The following is a 15190-nucleotide window of genomic DNA, read 5'->3' on the forward strand; positions in this document are numbered from 1 at the left end:
ATCACTTTGCTTCGTGCGATAACGCTTACTCACGCGTATAAATTTGAAAATTCCGCGAGATTGTCAGTAACACGGAAGTTTTCCGAAGTTATCGAGTTTCTCAAACTCGACTCCCTCAGACTCCCTAGTGAAGCACAGTCAAATATGCGGAGTGCCGAAGCAAGTTCCGCGCGCGGTACTTAGCGAATTCGAATTTGTCGAGAATTAAAAGACGAAACTTCGCGCTATTTCGCCGTGCGATTTCGCGGGTCGAGGCAATTTCCCCGACCGATTCTTCCGGATCAACGTGTCTATGACGGCCAGCAATTGTCACACCGGCAATTATTGTGCCGCCGTGTCTCGTTCGATCATTCGTCGCAATTCAAGAGCTGATAAAAACTCTGTTGGAAGATACACGTCTCTCTCAAATCATACTCATTTATCCCGCATATTTTCGATGACTGAATTACCAATTACATTGTTGTTGATTGATCAACGAGCCGTTCGACACGGAGCCGTTAAGCAGCCCGGAACTTTCGGAATTGAATTTGTTATTCGATCAATGGAGTTTGCTCTGAATTGAATTCCGCTCGAGTCGGATAGAAATTAGGAATTTGGTTTCAAGATTTGCACGGCGCGGCGCGGCGGGGCGTGGCGGTACTTGGCGACACCGGCCGATTGTCACGAGCGTTACCGCGATCACTTTTCACGGAGCGACCCGCGAACGATCTTCGATACACACTCGACAGAAGCGGAAACGACCACTGTTCATCCCTCTTCGGCTTCTTCCGTTGCAGACACCAGCTACTCCGCCTATCACCCGGCACTGCACGGAGTCGGCGAGGATTCCTTCGTGAGGAGGAAACAACGGCGGAACAGGACGACTTTCACTCTGCAGCAATTGGAGGAGCTCGAGTCCGCCTTCGCGCAGACTCACTACCCGGACGTCTTCACGCGAGAAGATCTGGCGATGAAGATTAATCTCACGGAGGCCAGAGTTCAGGTGAGCGCCAATTGCGATACGCGACGATTCGTTTGTCCGCTTCGAATCGGGCCGATTCGATTAGGAGCGAGCCGATCGCCTCGAGTCTCCTCGAATCGTCTCGAGTCGCATCCCTAGGAGAGTTCGCGGCTATTCCGCGGCCGAGATTACGCGTTAATCTTAATTGTTATTAATAACGACATCCTTCCTTTCTCGTTCGCTCTTACTTTGCTTTCAGCGTTGCCTTCGCGCGAAGTAGCTTACTATAATCCGACACAATGGGTTTGTAATCTCGTTAAATTATAAAAAGATTTATTATAGAGCGCAAGGCGGACTCGAATAAATTTGCAGAGAGGAGCAACGCGTTCGCGCGGAGAACGAGAGAGAGAGAGAGAGAGAGAGAGAGAGAGAGAGAGAGAGAGAGAGAGAGAAAGAGAGAGAGAGAGAGAGAGAGAGAGAGAGAGAGAGAGAGAGAGAGAGCGAGCGAGGGCATTATATTTAAGGATATATTAAAACGGAGTACTCTCGAAAGTATGCTAATCACGTTGTGTATAATCACGTTTATTCGATAACGTGAAAGCACGTGCATTAAAACTTCAGAGAACGTTCGCATGCCCGCGTCCGCGCGGCATTGGCAGCGCCGGCCTTAATCTTTTAATGCGTCTCAGTGCATTGAGATTGGATTCCGCGTTTTAATACGATGAGAAAATTACGCGCGGCAACCCGGTAACATCTGTTTTTCCTCCTTTTCTCTCTCTCCCCTTGTTCTTTTTTTCTCTCTTTCTTGTTTATCTTTTTTTTTTTTTCCGTTTCCTTTTTCCTCGCTCGCTCCCGTCAAGCGTCAAGTATTACGGCAAATTCCGAGAGTATTTTTCAACGCGCCCAACGCGTGTTTTTCCCCCGCGTGATGTGTTCTCGCAGGACGCACACAATAGAGAACGTATTAGAGCCGCCTTCATAATTAATCTCCATTAGTATCAAAATGATTATTTCGCGGAAATGCGCGCAAACCGGATTCCGCGATCCGAAGCAGAATTTCAACGAAATTACCGAGATATCGTTTCCGCTTTTAGCTTCTGCCGCCCACTTTTGTCGCTGCCGCTCCTGTGCTCGTCCAATTATCCGCCCGGGTTTATAATATTTAGAGAACGCGCAAAGCGTATTATTTATATTTTGACCGTGAAAATAGCGCGCCGCGTGCGCGCGAAGAACTGCTGCAGATTTCGGCCGGCGCGGAATCAATCAACTCCGCGCGCGGCGCCGACGGCGGCGGCGGCGGCGGTGGCGGCGGCGGCGGTGATTGTGAATAAAAATGAGTGAACAAAAGAGGGCAAAATCTGCGAAAGAGTCGCGGCGGTGATCGATTGTCTGGCCACGCGTGGTAGCGTAACGTTGCCTGTAAGAGCAAGAGTGTGTACAGAGGGGAGTAGATCGGAAAGGGCGGCCGGGCAGAGGGCGGATGGTAGGGTGAGGAGGGTAGAGGTGGAAGGCCCCCGGACCCCAAGGGGCGCGCTGACACCCTCGACCTGACGTAATCTTCTGACAGAGTAAGCCGGTAATCTCCGGGATTACTTTGTACTCCTGGCTACCGTCCTCACGGCCGTATTTACTCGCGCGCCGCTGTAATTCGCGCTGAGAATCCCTGCAGCAACAGCGATTCCCGCCTAAAATCCTGTCGGAACATCTGCAGGATATCTGGTTACCAATGGCGGCTTTTTGATTTCTCGCGGCCGCCGCCGCGACTTTGCCGCGCATCTCCGTTGGATTTCCGAACGGATCGAACGCCGATCGTAATCGATGAGTGGCGACGCGCCGATTTGCTTTCCTTTGCGCACGTCCCGCAAAAAGAAGCAGCACGTGGTTCGGTGGTGAAACGACGACGCAGGATGAGCGATATGAGGATTGGCATCTCCATCGCCGTCGGCAAGCTGGTGAAATAAAATTCCTCCAGAGCGTGTCAAGCAGGAGCATGTAACAACAATTCGGTGATGAGAGTGCTGCATTCGTACACCGCGAACGATTATGTCGTTTGCCCCATTAGAATTTGTCCTATTATACTTCCCGTTTATTTAATCGCCACGCGCCAGTTCCGTTTGTCAACGTTGCCGAAAAGCTCGAGCGGAAACTGGATTATTAAGAGTACGGCAAATAAGAGTACGCTATATCTCTCGCAAATATTTGCACTGCTCGTCTCGTTTCGTTAGCTCTCCGCTGACTATGTAACCCAAATAATTCCCCAAATGCAGTTTGTCGGAAACAAAACGAGTACCGAGTCTGCGAGTCCGAACAAAAGGAAAGTCGGACTGCCGGAAGGCTCTTTTTTCGCTCTTGTTGACAATTAATTAGATTCTGCGTCGATTGCGCCGCGGCGTCGAGTACATGTAACTTAATGAGTCTCAAATCTTAATGGGACGCGATAGTAGCGCAGCTCCATCCGGATGGACCGTCACGACATTCGACCTGCTGAGCGTCCCTTCGTAAGGGACGACGTCGCACTTGCTCGCTCTCGCGTCCGGCTCGTTTAATTTGAAGAGCCGCACGGAGAACTCAATCCGACGTCGCACCTGCCAGTCGCGCACTTCGCCAAACGCCCGGAACAGTCGCGCGCAAACCCCGACGCTTTTCCACCCTCTTCCCCCCTCTCTCTTCCGCTCTCGTCGTTAATGTCTGGACTTTCGCGAAGGATCCTCGATCACAGAGAGTCCGGGAGGCAGCCTGGCGTGCATTGTGCGGATTACGAGAGAGGTGGAGGAAGAGGAGGAGGAGGAGGAGGAGGAGGAGGAGGAGGAGGAGGAGAAGGAGGAGGAGGAGGAGGAGGAGGAGACTGAGCGCACGGCGTCTCTCTCTCTCTCTCTCTCTCTTTTCCCTCTCTTTCTTCCTCCTCCTCCCCCTCTCTCTCTCTCTCTCTTTCTCTTTACGAGACAGTATGTACATACAACAACAATGAAAGACACAGAAGGGAGGAAAGCGAAGAGGCGAATGACGACGACGACGACGACGACGACGACGACGACGGAGACAACGGCGACAACGGTGGCGGCGGCGGCGGCGGCGGCGGGAGAAATAGTCAGTTGGCAGGAGGGACGGGAGGGGGGTGGGGCGACCGGTTGGTCTGGCTGTGACGCAATTACGGCGCAGACTCATTGTTTCATTAGCGAAGACAAAGGGAATCTGGAATAATGGACAAATAGGCGCGTTTATGTAGCGCCCGTCCTCTTCTCCTGCTCCAATTAGAACCTCCTAGAGGGGAACCGGCGGACCGAGAGGGAGGCAGTGCGGGGAGAAGGAGGCCTGAAGAAGGGTTCGCTGTATCGTCGAGGCACGTACATGCATCCCCCGCTCGTTGTCGCGCACGGCGAGCGAGCTGTGCGAAACCGCGCGTACATGTACCTCCTCTCTCGCACACGCACACACACACACCACACACACACACACACACACACACACACACCCATGATCCGCGCATCGCACGGTGCACAAGGACGCGCTCGTGCGCACGTGTGCCGGGACAGGTGGCAATTACCGGCATGCGTGAATTAGACGCGCCGCCGCGCGTCGCGTCAAACGCCGTTCGCACCTGCGCTCGCGCGACGCCCGCCAGCAGCGGCGCCGCGCCGCGCCGGCGGGCTCTCCCTATTTTTCGCGGACGAAAATCTGGCGGATTATTCCCGACGCGGTTATCTACGCTCCTTTGACGTCGTTAGGTGTAAAAGGGAGGCGCAGGTAACGCGGATCGGCCATTTCAAACGGAAAACGCCGCCGCCTGCATCCTTCCGGAAAACGCGGCGCGCCGCGTGAGCGTGCGCGCGAGGGAAAATAGGATTTTTATCAGACCGGTTAGAACGAGTGAGAGAAAGAGAGAGAGAGGGAGGAAAAGCTGCGGTCTGCTTTTTAGCATCCCACGTGCTCGCGATTGTCGCGCTGCACGGGTCGTTGTAACGCGCGCTAGTTATCATTTACAGCGTGAAAAGCGCATCGCAGCGATAGCTGGTGATTCCGCGACAAAACAGCAACGCGTCCGCGTGCGTTTGACGAGAGGGTTGAAGGTGGTGGTTGTGGCGGTGGTGCTTGGTGGCGGAAGGGAGGGCGACAGGGCGAGCCCGATTGAAAACGTTTCAGCGACGACACGGAGGTCGAGTCGCGTCATTATCAGCGGGAAATTTCGGATTAAATTCGCGTTGGAAAAATAAGAGAACGCGATGCGAGCGAGGGGAAGAGAGAGAGAGAGAGAGAGAGAGAGAGAGAGAGAGAGAGAGAGAGAGAGAGAGAGAGAGAGAGGAAGGCAGAGAGAGAGAGGGAGGCAGAGAAAGATATATCGCGAGGGGGTGGAGAGGAGAGAGCGACGCTCTCTAGCGGCGGTCCCTACGGAACCATGCTTTGTTCCCAGCTATTACTCGCCCCTCCTTCCGCGTAACCCTTAGGATATTATTATATTTCCCTGCCTGCCGCCGTCTGCCCTCCTCTCTCCTTCTCGCCCCTCGCGAGATGTTCGACTTCGTGGCCGCGGGAGTCGCACCCGTCGTATTTATTTTATTAAACCGTTCTTCTCCCCTCCCTCGAGCTACATCCCTCGCCTGCGCCGAAAATTCCGAGCTCGAGCGTAAGATAATCATTTTCCGGGCCCGTTGCACACAGGGTCTGCCTTGTGGCTTCTCGTCAAGGCTCTCGTAGGCGAATTTCGCGGTGGCTTCCGACACTCGTCGGGAAGCTGGCGATGCTTGTTACTCGATACTACGTCGTTACCGTTGTATCATACCCACCCCCGCGTGTGACTATTCGGAAATTCCGGATCGGATCCGTACTGCGGAGAGGGAAAACGCTGCGGAAGAGAAGATATACATCGCGCGCGCGCGAAGGACTCTCGCATAATCACAGCTGTCGAACGAGCGTGAACCAAGTGGCTCTCTCCTCGGCACTTCAGAGAGTTCTGAGGTCCCTGCGTGCGACGTTTGAGCGTGTAGCGTGCGTAGACGACGCGCACGAAGACGCCGGCGCACAGGAACCCGGTTATTGTGCAGCCGTCCTCGGGCGCAAAAGTATCGCGGAGAGAGAGAGAGAGAGAGAGAGAGAGAGAGAGAGAGAGAGAGAGAGAGAGAGAGAGAGAGAAAGAGAGCCGCCGGGTGTAATAAAGTCTATTTCAGCCGGTATTATGTCAAGTTAGCCTCGTTAGCGGAACTCGAGCTTTTTAAAAAACACTCGGCCGCCGTGCTTGCTGTCGGCTCGTTGAACATGCACGGCGGAAAGTGCGGCCGTCTCTCTCCCTCTACCCCGCGCTCCCCCCGGCCTCGTCCTCCGACCATTCGTCTACCGCGACCCGCCGCACCCTCTCGTGCTTTCCTCTGCCTCAGAATGCCGCCCCCGCAGCATGCAATTATCCTTGCGCATTTGCGCGACGGCGAATACGACCGTCGGTGACCGCGTAGTCTCGTTTTTTTCCCTACGCTCCCCTCCGCATCCCTGTCGCGCAGCGGTCGACTCTCGGAAGACTTAACCCTCTCGACGTCGCAGCGCACTCGGCGTCGCACGGCTGCGACGTCGGGACGTCTATTGAATCAGAGAACTGCCGCGCCGGCCGCGCCGGGATCGAGAGAAGCTCGGGGTCCTTGCGCTCTCGCGCATCCTTTTCTCTATTTTTATTTTATTTGTTTTAATATTATTATAATGAGAGACCGCTAAGGTGAGACGGTCTACGACGATAGCGGTTCGGCTTGATGTCTGTCTTCTTCGACTCTGTAAGCCGGAACGATCGCGAAGAATCGAACGACGAACGACGACAGCGATCACGCTCGATTACAGTGGCGAGCAATTTGTTTCCGTTGAACGCAAAAAGGCCGAGTTTAACTCGAAAGTTGAAGCAGACTTCTGTACAGAGCCGTTTCTGTATAGAGAGTGAAGGAGAAAAATTGAGGGCAACGGTGGTCTCTAAATATCTCGAGATGAAATTTTGCTCGGAACGAGCGGAAATTCACTTACAGCGGGGATGAAAACTCCAGCATTGGGAATCACAAGGGAAAGGGAGGGAGGGAGAGAGGGAGTGAATATTTGAGCGAAACTTTAGGTGGATTGGTTCCTAATCCATACGAACGTACGTCTCAGAAGTAATTACATACATTAGAGCGAACTTATTTTAGCGAAACTACATTAGCTTCGCTCTTCCATTTCGAAGCAAGACATTCACTCGACGATCCAAAGACGGAGCTTAACACGAGTGGAAAGTCGCTCGACTCTGCACTAGGAAAAAAAATTTAGTATCTCTAACAAAACTGTTTAGTTGAGGCATTTTTTCATAGCAACCAAATATCTTGTTTCATATAACATAATATTTAGTTGTCTCAACTAAATCTATTTTTCTGCTTTGTTCTCTGGACCAAATGATTTTGTTCTCAGACTTCGTGTATAAAAATTAAGCATTTTAGTTATTTTATCCATAAAAATGACATAATAACGAAATATTATTTTACATAAACTAAAATAATGCCCAATGGATGCTATTTTGTCTTTCTATGCACTAAAATTTACATTTTATATATTAGGAAAAAATTATAGTATTTTTAACAAAACTCATATAGTTGAAGCTTTTTGGTTGCTATAACAAAAGTATTACGTTATACAAACAAACCGTAATCAAGCAAGACATTTGTTTACAGGAACTAAACAGTTTTGTTGGGCATATTTTAACCAAATTATTTTGTTGTTGCAACAAAATTTGGTTTCACGCAACAATACATTTTTCCAAGTGTGAGTAATTCGGTAGCCGCTCTACCGCGTTTCCTTATCTTTAACGCTAATGCGAGCGCCTTCCGTGGGTCGGAAGCGAGGAACGAGCCAAGTTGACCGTAACCGCGGCAATTTTCAGGTGTGGTTCCAAAACCGCCGGGCGAAATGGCGTAAGAGCGAACGGCTGAAGGAGGAGCAACGCAAACGCGAAGGCGGCAGCGCCGCTGGCAACGGCGGTGGTAGCGGTAGTTCCAGTGTTGGTAGCGGCGGCGGCGGCGGCAGCGGAGGCAGCGGTGGTGGTGGCGGCGGCGGCGGCGGCGGCGGTAACGTGGAGTCTTCAGCTTTAACCGCGCCGACGTCTTCGTCAGCGGGTCCAAGTCCCACGGGGAACGACCCAGAAGGTACGACCAGCAGCAGCGCCGCCGACACGGAGGACGCCGTGCCGGAGGGTGGTGGCGGCTCCAGGAGCCCCAGCACGACTTCCGCCTCGGTCAGTCCTCGGCCCCAGCCAAGTCAGCCGTCCCTGAGTGGCGTCTCGACGCCACCACCGACCCCCATAAGGGCGCCACCGCCGTCAGCGAGCACCGTGGGGGGCCTCGGACCGCCCGCCGAGAGGTGAGCTTTTAGCTTCGTTTGTATTTACGTCTTTAGGAAACATCTTCCCCCCTCCCCGGCCCCTTTGCTCGTAGTTCCTCCTGTCTCTTTCTTTCTCCTTTTCTCTCTCGATCCCTCTCCGGCACCCCCTCCCGCCGCTGCACCCGCGGCCCCGGCGCTCGGCCGCGCGCGCGTCCACCCCTTATAAACTCCCGGACGATTTCAGCGAGAGCGGGTGCAAGCGCCGCTGAACACGCCGGGCCGGATGCTCGACACGCGCCATTAAACCACTACTCGTGATGACGGCGCTGCCGACGTTCGCTGGTTAAGCCACTTCTTCCCTCCCGCGAGAGCGGCCGCCTCCGCTCCGTCACGTCGCGTCGCGTCGCGTCGCGTCGCGCCGTCATCGCCACTCGTATAATCGCGATAATCGTCGCCTCGTTAAACTGCAACTTCCACGCCGACGGCGACGGCGAGGCGGAGGAGGAGAACGCGCGCCGCTCTTCGCTTTATCTTTCTCCTCGCTGCGGACGCCGGGGTCGAAGCTGAGTCTCGCGGAACCAGACGGCCGGTCGTTCAACGTTTGCTATGCGCGCGGAGGAAGCGAGGATGTTGCTGCGCGACGGAGGCGATAACATTCGAGAATTCGCGATATCTGGGAGTAAATACGAACGCGTGTCAAAAATATTTACTCGACGTGACACAACTCCGCGGAGGGATGAAAAGACTGCAGGGGTGAGAGGGGGGGAGGGACAGGAAAGTGCGCTCGTTTGCAGAACAGTTCGCATCGCGGGCGGAATGTCGAAATTATTTCATAGCTGGCGGTTCTACTGTTGCATTCGGCTGCATCTTTGTAATATCGGTACTGGACGTCTAATATGTCGATATAATAACGACGTTTTTATAATTTACCAAAATCTACGGAAGTCCCGAAAGATGCCGACACAATAAGGACATTTTCGAAAGTGACTTTGACAATATTTTGGCTAATTTCCCGCGCCGTCTTTTCAATAAAAAAAGAAAAAGAAAGAAACTGATTTTGTTTCTCCACGCGGCTTCACCTTTTCCCCGTCGCATTTCGAAGCGCAGGAGGTGTCCAAAGGAACAATTTGTTTTCTCAGAGGATTTTCTTATTGAACGTCAAGTGCGTTTCGAAGTGCGTCGATACGAAGGGAGATATCCAACCGTTCTGCAAACGAGTGTATATATTCGCCGATTACACGCGCACACACACACACACACACACAACACACACACACACACACAGACACGTATTCATAAGAGGGCTCGAGCGCGTTCGAAGAATATCGGAAAAGGGCGATTTATCCCGCGCGGCCGGGCTGCCTTTCCACGACCGAGCGTTCGTTTATAATCCCCGAGACGAGACGCGGTCGGCTCTTCGCGGATCGACGTGGAGGCGGGAGAAGAATGCCGAAAACGTAGTAGACACCGCGTAATACACCGTGAGGTACGTTAGTAGACACCGCCAACGTCGGCGGGACGAGCGCAAGGGGCGGGGGCGGCGGCGGCGGCGGTGGCAGGCCGCGGTAGGCAGAGAGGGATGAGAGCGACCGGGGGCAGGCCGGGGTCGAGGGAAAAGGTAAAGAAGAAACGGCAGGAAGATACTCCTTCGCCGTCCCCGCAGTTGTAATTTATTTAAAACCGCTCGCCGTAAATATATCCCCATCATTTATTCAGAGGCACGGTAGCTCCTCCGGAGGCCGCGGCAGCGGCACTGCGGAGAAGCACGAGGAGCGACGGGGGCGGCTGTAAGCTCCGCGTTCCTTCTTACCTTGGCTGCTACCCCGCCGCGCGGCTACCTTAAGAGCGGCTTCTTGCTCTCCTCGTGCCGTAGAGGCAGATCCGGCGCGAACGCCTTGTGTCTCGTCATCGGGTCCTTTTGTCCTCCGCGCGACGGAGGCGGTGAAGAGAGCGAGTCGAATTGATGAATGTTACGAAGAACCGATGAGGTGGTTCGATGACGAAAAGATGAGACCGCGGAGAATACACGGAGTGTGTCGTGGACGACAAGGTTGTTCGTAAATTTTCGCCTGACTTTCTCGGAACGCAACCGTCTTGTCCGAGAAGTCTCCCATTGGAGAGCGAATTCTTCCTTCCTTCGCAACATTTTTCTCGGATGAATTTTCCAACATATTCCGCAGCCGATAGGAGAATTATTTTTCTCACGACTTTCCGGAGATCCATCACTTTCTTATCGGACACGAGACGCGTTCGACGAGACATCATCGAAGAAAAGCGCAGCAACCTTCGATCGGATCTTCCCCTAAAACTTAGCGGAATAGCCCCTTCCTACACAGCCTAACTTCACGCATGAAGACTTTAATGCCGGTCTGCTTACACGTGAAAGAAAAAATTGATAAAAATGAATAACGAAGCGCGCTCGATTTCTCGCGCTCGAATCCCGGGAGTGGCGGAGGAGGAGGAGGAGGAGGCGGTATCAATCTCGCTGCATCGTAATCCGCGCCTCAGCCTTCATCACCCTTTGTGTACCGTAACACGACACCGTGGCTCAAGTGTCGAGCGGCGCGTCGATAAGGGGTGGTCGGCTCGCACGCGTGCACCGATAAGTCGCGTCGAATCACCGACGCCATCCTCGTCCACCACGTGAACGCGCCGTCGGTACGCTCATCGGTGCTCGTACGAGTGTATGCACATGCATCTACTCGCACGTATATGCGACGCGTATATCCGTATGTGTGAGCATGTGCGTGTGTGTGTGTGTGTGTGTGTGTGTGTATGCACACGAAAGGCAAACGAGCGTACGTAAGCAAGGTGCACGGTAGACTACGCGGCTAATTGCCGCTAATTATCGCGCTTACCGCGGTTCGGCTCTTCCTCTCGCCGCCGCCGCCGCCGCCGCCGCCGTCGCCGCCGTCGCCGCCGCCCGCCGCCGCCGCCGCCGCCGTCGCCGCCACCGCCGCCGCCGCCACCACCGCCGCCGTCGCCACCGCCGCCACCGTCGTAGCTTCCGCGACGGCGTCGTCGTTGCCGCTGCCGTCTCCCACGCCCCCGTTCGTCGTGGTTTTCCACTCACCCCCCTGCACCGCTTTACCCCCCGGGCAACCACCTGAAATCCGCTACTCCGGCCTGCCGACGAACTGCAGCGTCTTCCCACCCCCGCCACCCTCCACCCCACTAACGACCTAAATGCCGTGGGCTGTCTGCCCTAACTCTTGCTCACCCCCGTGCGTCCTATCCTCCTCCCCCTTCGCCCTCTCCTCCTCTTTCTCCAACCCTTCTCGCTCCTACCCTTGATCTCGACTCCGACTCGAGCACCGACTCGAGCTCGTTACATTAATTAAACAATATTTGCGATTAATATTTGAGATAATCATCAGCGCCTCAAAGCAGCCTCCGCTCCTCTCGGAGGATGCGGAACATCGCGCGTGCTAATCGGATTAGCGCTTGCGAGGCTGCGGCTCCTTCACCATCTCTCTCTCTCTCTCTCTCTCTCTCTCTCTCTCTCTCTCTCTCTCTCTCTCTCTCCCCCTCTTTCTCCATCTCTCCCTTTTCCTCTATCCTTCCTACTCACCCTCGCACGGTTTCCGCACGGTACTCCTCCTCTCGCGCGCCCTGCTCGCCGTCTCTCTCGCTTTCTCTCCTTTGGGTAGTTGGAATCGCGCGAAATTGCGACGTCCTTTTGGCGATAATCACGCCCGTGCCTGAAATAGCATTAATTCGCGGACGAGTTAAGATCCGACGAGTTAAGTTTCCGGCGTGTCGATTGGAACATCGTGCGCCGCACCGTGCTATGGTGGACTTGACGTTGACGTTGACGTGAAAATGAAATAAAAGACAGAGCGGTGTGTTGTGTTCCGTCATCAGAATTGCGTCCGTCAATTTTGACGGACGGAGTCGTTACTTGAAAAATGCGACGTTACGCTCTCAATTCAGTCGCGACTCAATTGAACAACCCGCATCCAACTCAGACTCAAACCTCACTCAGGGTCTCGCTTGAGGAAAGTTTCAAGTAACGACAATGCGGCTCTTATTCACGAGACACGTTAATACGCTCTATTTTGACACGGCGTTTTGGCGGACGAAACACACTCTTGTTCTAGTTGAAAAATCTAAACTAGGACGAGCCTCCTAACCGGGGCGCCAGCTGACATCGTTACACCGAGAGACTTCCACCATCCAAAGACGAGAATTTTGCCGAAGAAACAATTTCTTTTTTTTCACAATTTCCAATCTCGACCTTCTTCGTCACTTGTTCTTTATTTTTTCTCGCATTTTTATCTTCCCGTCTTTATTGCACATATTTTTCGTACTTTATGCTACATTCTTATCGTTGTACTTTTTATTATGCAGTCCTGGTAATTTACATACGCACGCTCAACTTTAGCCTGACATGTGCGACGAAACTCACCCCCGTCCCCCTCGTCTAACTTGTTCCAGCAGCACGGGAATAGGCGCGGGTTTCAGGCCGGTGGAGCCGCCGACGTCGCTCTTCTTCTCGCCGCACCTGGCCGCGCAGTTCTCGCCGCCGCTGTTCGCCAACAAGGTGGTCAGCAGCGCTGCGTCGACATCGCTGACCTCGACGACGCCGTCGCTGTGGACCAGCAGCGAGCACCGGCCGGGCAGTCTGCAGGAGATGCTCTCTTGGTCGCCGACCGGCTGGCCCGGCTCCATCTGCGGCTGCTGCAAGCCCGGCACCGGCAGCGACCTCCACCGCAGCAACAGCCTGGCCGAGCTCCGCAGGAAGGCTCAGGAGCACTCGACGGCCTCGGCGCTACTCGGCGGCCTCGCCGGCTTCCCCGGCGGTCTACCTCTGCCCTTGCCTCTGCCGCTGCTGCCGCCGTTGCTGGGGCTCTCCAGGCGACCGGAGCACCATCACCACCATCACCTACCTAGCGTGGTGCACCAGATACAGCCCAGCACCAAGGAGGATCCCTAGGATCTCCGCGCCGAAGTCGTCGTCGTTGTCGTCTCGTAGACACGGTGTAGTCGAAGCCGAAAGCGTTCCGAACGCTCGCAAATCGCGCTGGTCCGGGCGGTTGACGCGATACGGTCGCGGTGAGTCGCGGATGTCGAGACCGCGTATGAGAGAGAGAGGAGAGAGAGAGAGAGAGAGAGAGAGAGAGAGAGAGGGAGAGAGAGGAAGTCTCTGCTCGTGCAGGTCGTTGAACAGTGACCGGACGGAAACTCGTTGATGGGAAACGATTGAACGTCTGAACGTTCGACCGTAACACGATACGTCTGTTGAACGATAAAAGGTTCATTGAAAAATAGCGAATCGTTCGTCGCAATCGTCTCGTGCTCCTTTTCGTTCTTTCTTCAACGTTTTGCTTTTCGTGAGCAATTTGGAGCGCGGGTGGAACAGGAGTTTACTGTTATCGTCGTGGTTACAACTCGCTCGGGATTACCGTTCTCTCTCTCTCTCTCTCTCTCTCTCTCTCTCTCTCTGCGGCAATCTTGCTATCCCTACGACCGAGTTTTCGTCCGGTCTCGGCAGGCGACAGAAAATCCACCGCACGAACCGGTTTCTTCTGTCTGCGCGGGCATGAAGAGTCCTGCGTTGCACGTCAACCAACGTTGGGTCCAGACGCGGAGCGGCCGGGGCTTCGCGTCCTCCTCCGTGTCTGCGGCGTCGAAAACTGGACTCGTCGACACCGCGTCGCTCATGAGCCTCTGGTTTCGAGTTCGTTCTTACGATCGCATCCTGATTTCTCGTATCTTCCCGATCTCGGTGGAACACCGACGGTGTCCGAGCAGACGACGAGTGTAAGTATCTCGACTGTTCGAAGGACGTCGTTCACCGTCGCTTTTTCTCGGCAAGGCGCAAATTCGCTCCTCGACATCCTTGAAGTTTGTCGCTTCGGCGCCGATCACCTGGGCTTGAAGTCTCGCTTGTCGACGGAGCGAAGCGAGATACACACATACGTTCGCCGACATCACCGAGTCACACGTGTGCGAGAAATGAAGCGTCGAACAATGCAGCACCGTCGATCAATCCCGCAGATTACTTGGTTACAACCGCGGACAGTGTAAATAGGCGCGGCGCGCATCTCTCACGATAATCTTCAGTAGTACCCACTCATCCACACGCATAAACCTCTTCTTCTCGCATATATTTAATCCACGATAACGTTCGAATCTCCATTCTACGCGGAGTGCTCGTTTATTTATTGCCTTATTGCCTCGTGAACTCGCGAGCCCGACTCATTCACGCTACACCACTACCACCACACACTACCACGTTTCCACGAGAGAGAGAGAGAGAGAGAGAGAGAGAGAGAGAGAGAGAGAGAGAGAGAGAGAGAGAGAGAGAGAGAGTCGTTGAATTCCACACGTAATGTAACGAGGTTGACAAGTCCGTTATTCATAGCAAAGAGAAGAAAGAGAAAGAAAGACGGAGGGGGGGAGAGAGAGAGAGAGAGAGAGAGGGGGGAAGCGAACAATTCCATGGGAAATGGAGGGCGAACTGCAATTGCCGACATCTCGGATTTCATTACGAGCGTATATCGTAAAGGAAATGTTGATGCGCCGCGACACGTTGTGTACATAATGCAAAATGATAAATAAAAGCGAGCGTGGCGAGGGCGACGGGGAAAGGACGCGGAAACGCGCGCGTCGGTGGGGCCCGCGAGAAGAAAAGAAAGGGATACGTAACGAAGGGTTCACAAGAGAGAGAGAGAGAGAGAGAGAAAGAAAGAGAGAGCAAGAGAGAGAGAGAGAGAGAGAGAGAGAGAGAGAGAGAAAGAGTGAGTGAGTGCTTTCGTTTCCTTCCACACGAGTAGAAGAAGACGCGACGGACCAACACGTGCCTGATGCGCTGTATATTCAATCGCTCGATACGCTCGGTCGATCGGTCGATCCGCTCGCCGTGCTGCCGCGCGAACGGGATCGAGTATGCATCCGCAATCCGTTGTAACATTCACCACACGAACGGGTGTC

General features: G+C 54.0%; 1 protein-coding gene across 3 annotated transcripts in view; it reads left to right on the forward strand.

Annotated features, from left to right (window-relative positions):
• Drgx (Dorsal root ganglia homeobox) overlaps positions 1-14535 on the forward strand; it is a 56280-nt gene extending 41745 nt beyond the window's left edge. For 2 of the 3 annotated variants that reach the window (XM_025300543.1, XM_025300481.1), the window contains exons 3-5: positions 777-982; positions 7818-8293; positions 12692-14535. In XM_025300543.1, coding sequence (XP_025156328.1) covers positions 777-982; positions 7818-8293; positions 12692-13190 — 1181 coding nt within the window. In that variant the 3' untranslated portion in view covers positions 13191-14535. The remainder of the gene's footprint in view (positions 1-776; positions 983-7817; positions 8294-12691) is intronic. The other variant, XM_025300456.1, reaches the window with a different exon arrangement.
• The last annotated feature ends 655 nt before the right edge of the window (positions 14536-15190 follow it).

The sequence above is a fragment of the Harpegnathos saltator genome, unplaced genomic scaffold, assembly GCF_003227715.2.
Source record: "Harpegnathos saltator strain DR-91 unplaced genomic scaffold, Hsal_v8.6 scaffold1, whole genome shotgun sequence".
NCBI lineage: Eukaryota > Metazoa > Arthropoda > Insecta > Hymenoptera > Formicidae > Harpegnathos > Harpegnathos saltator.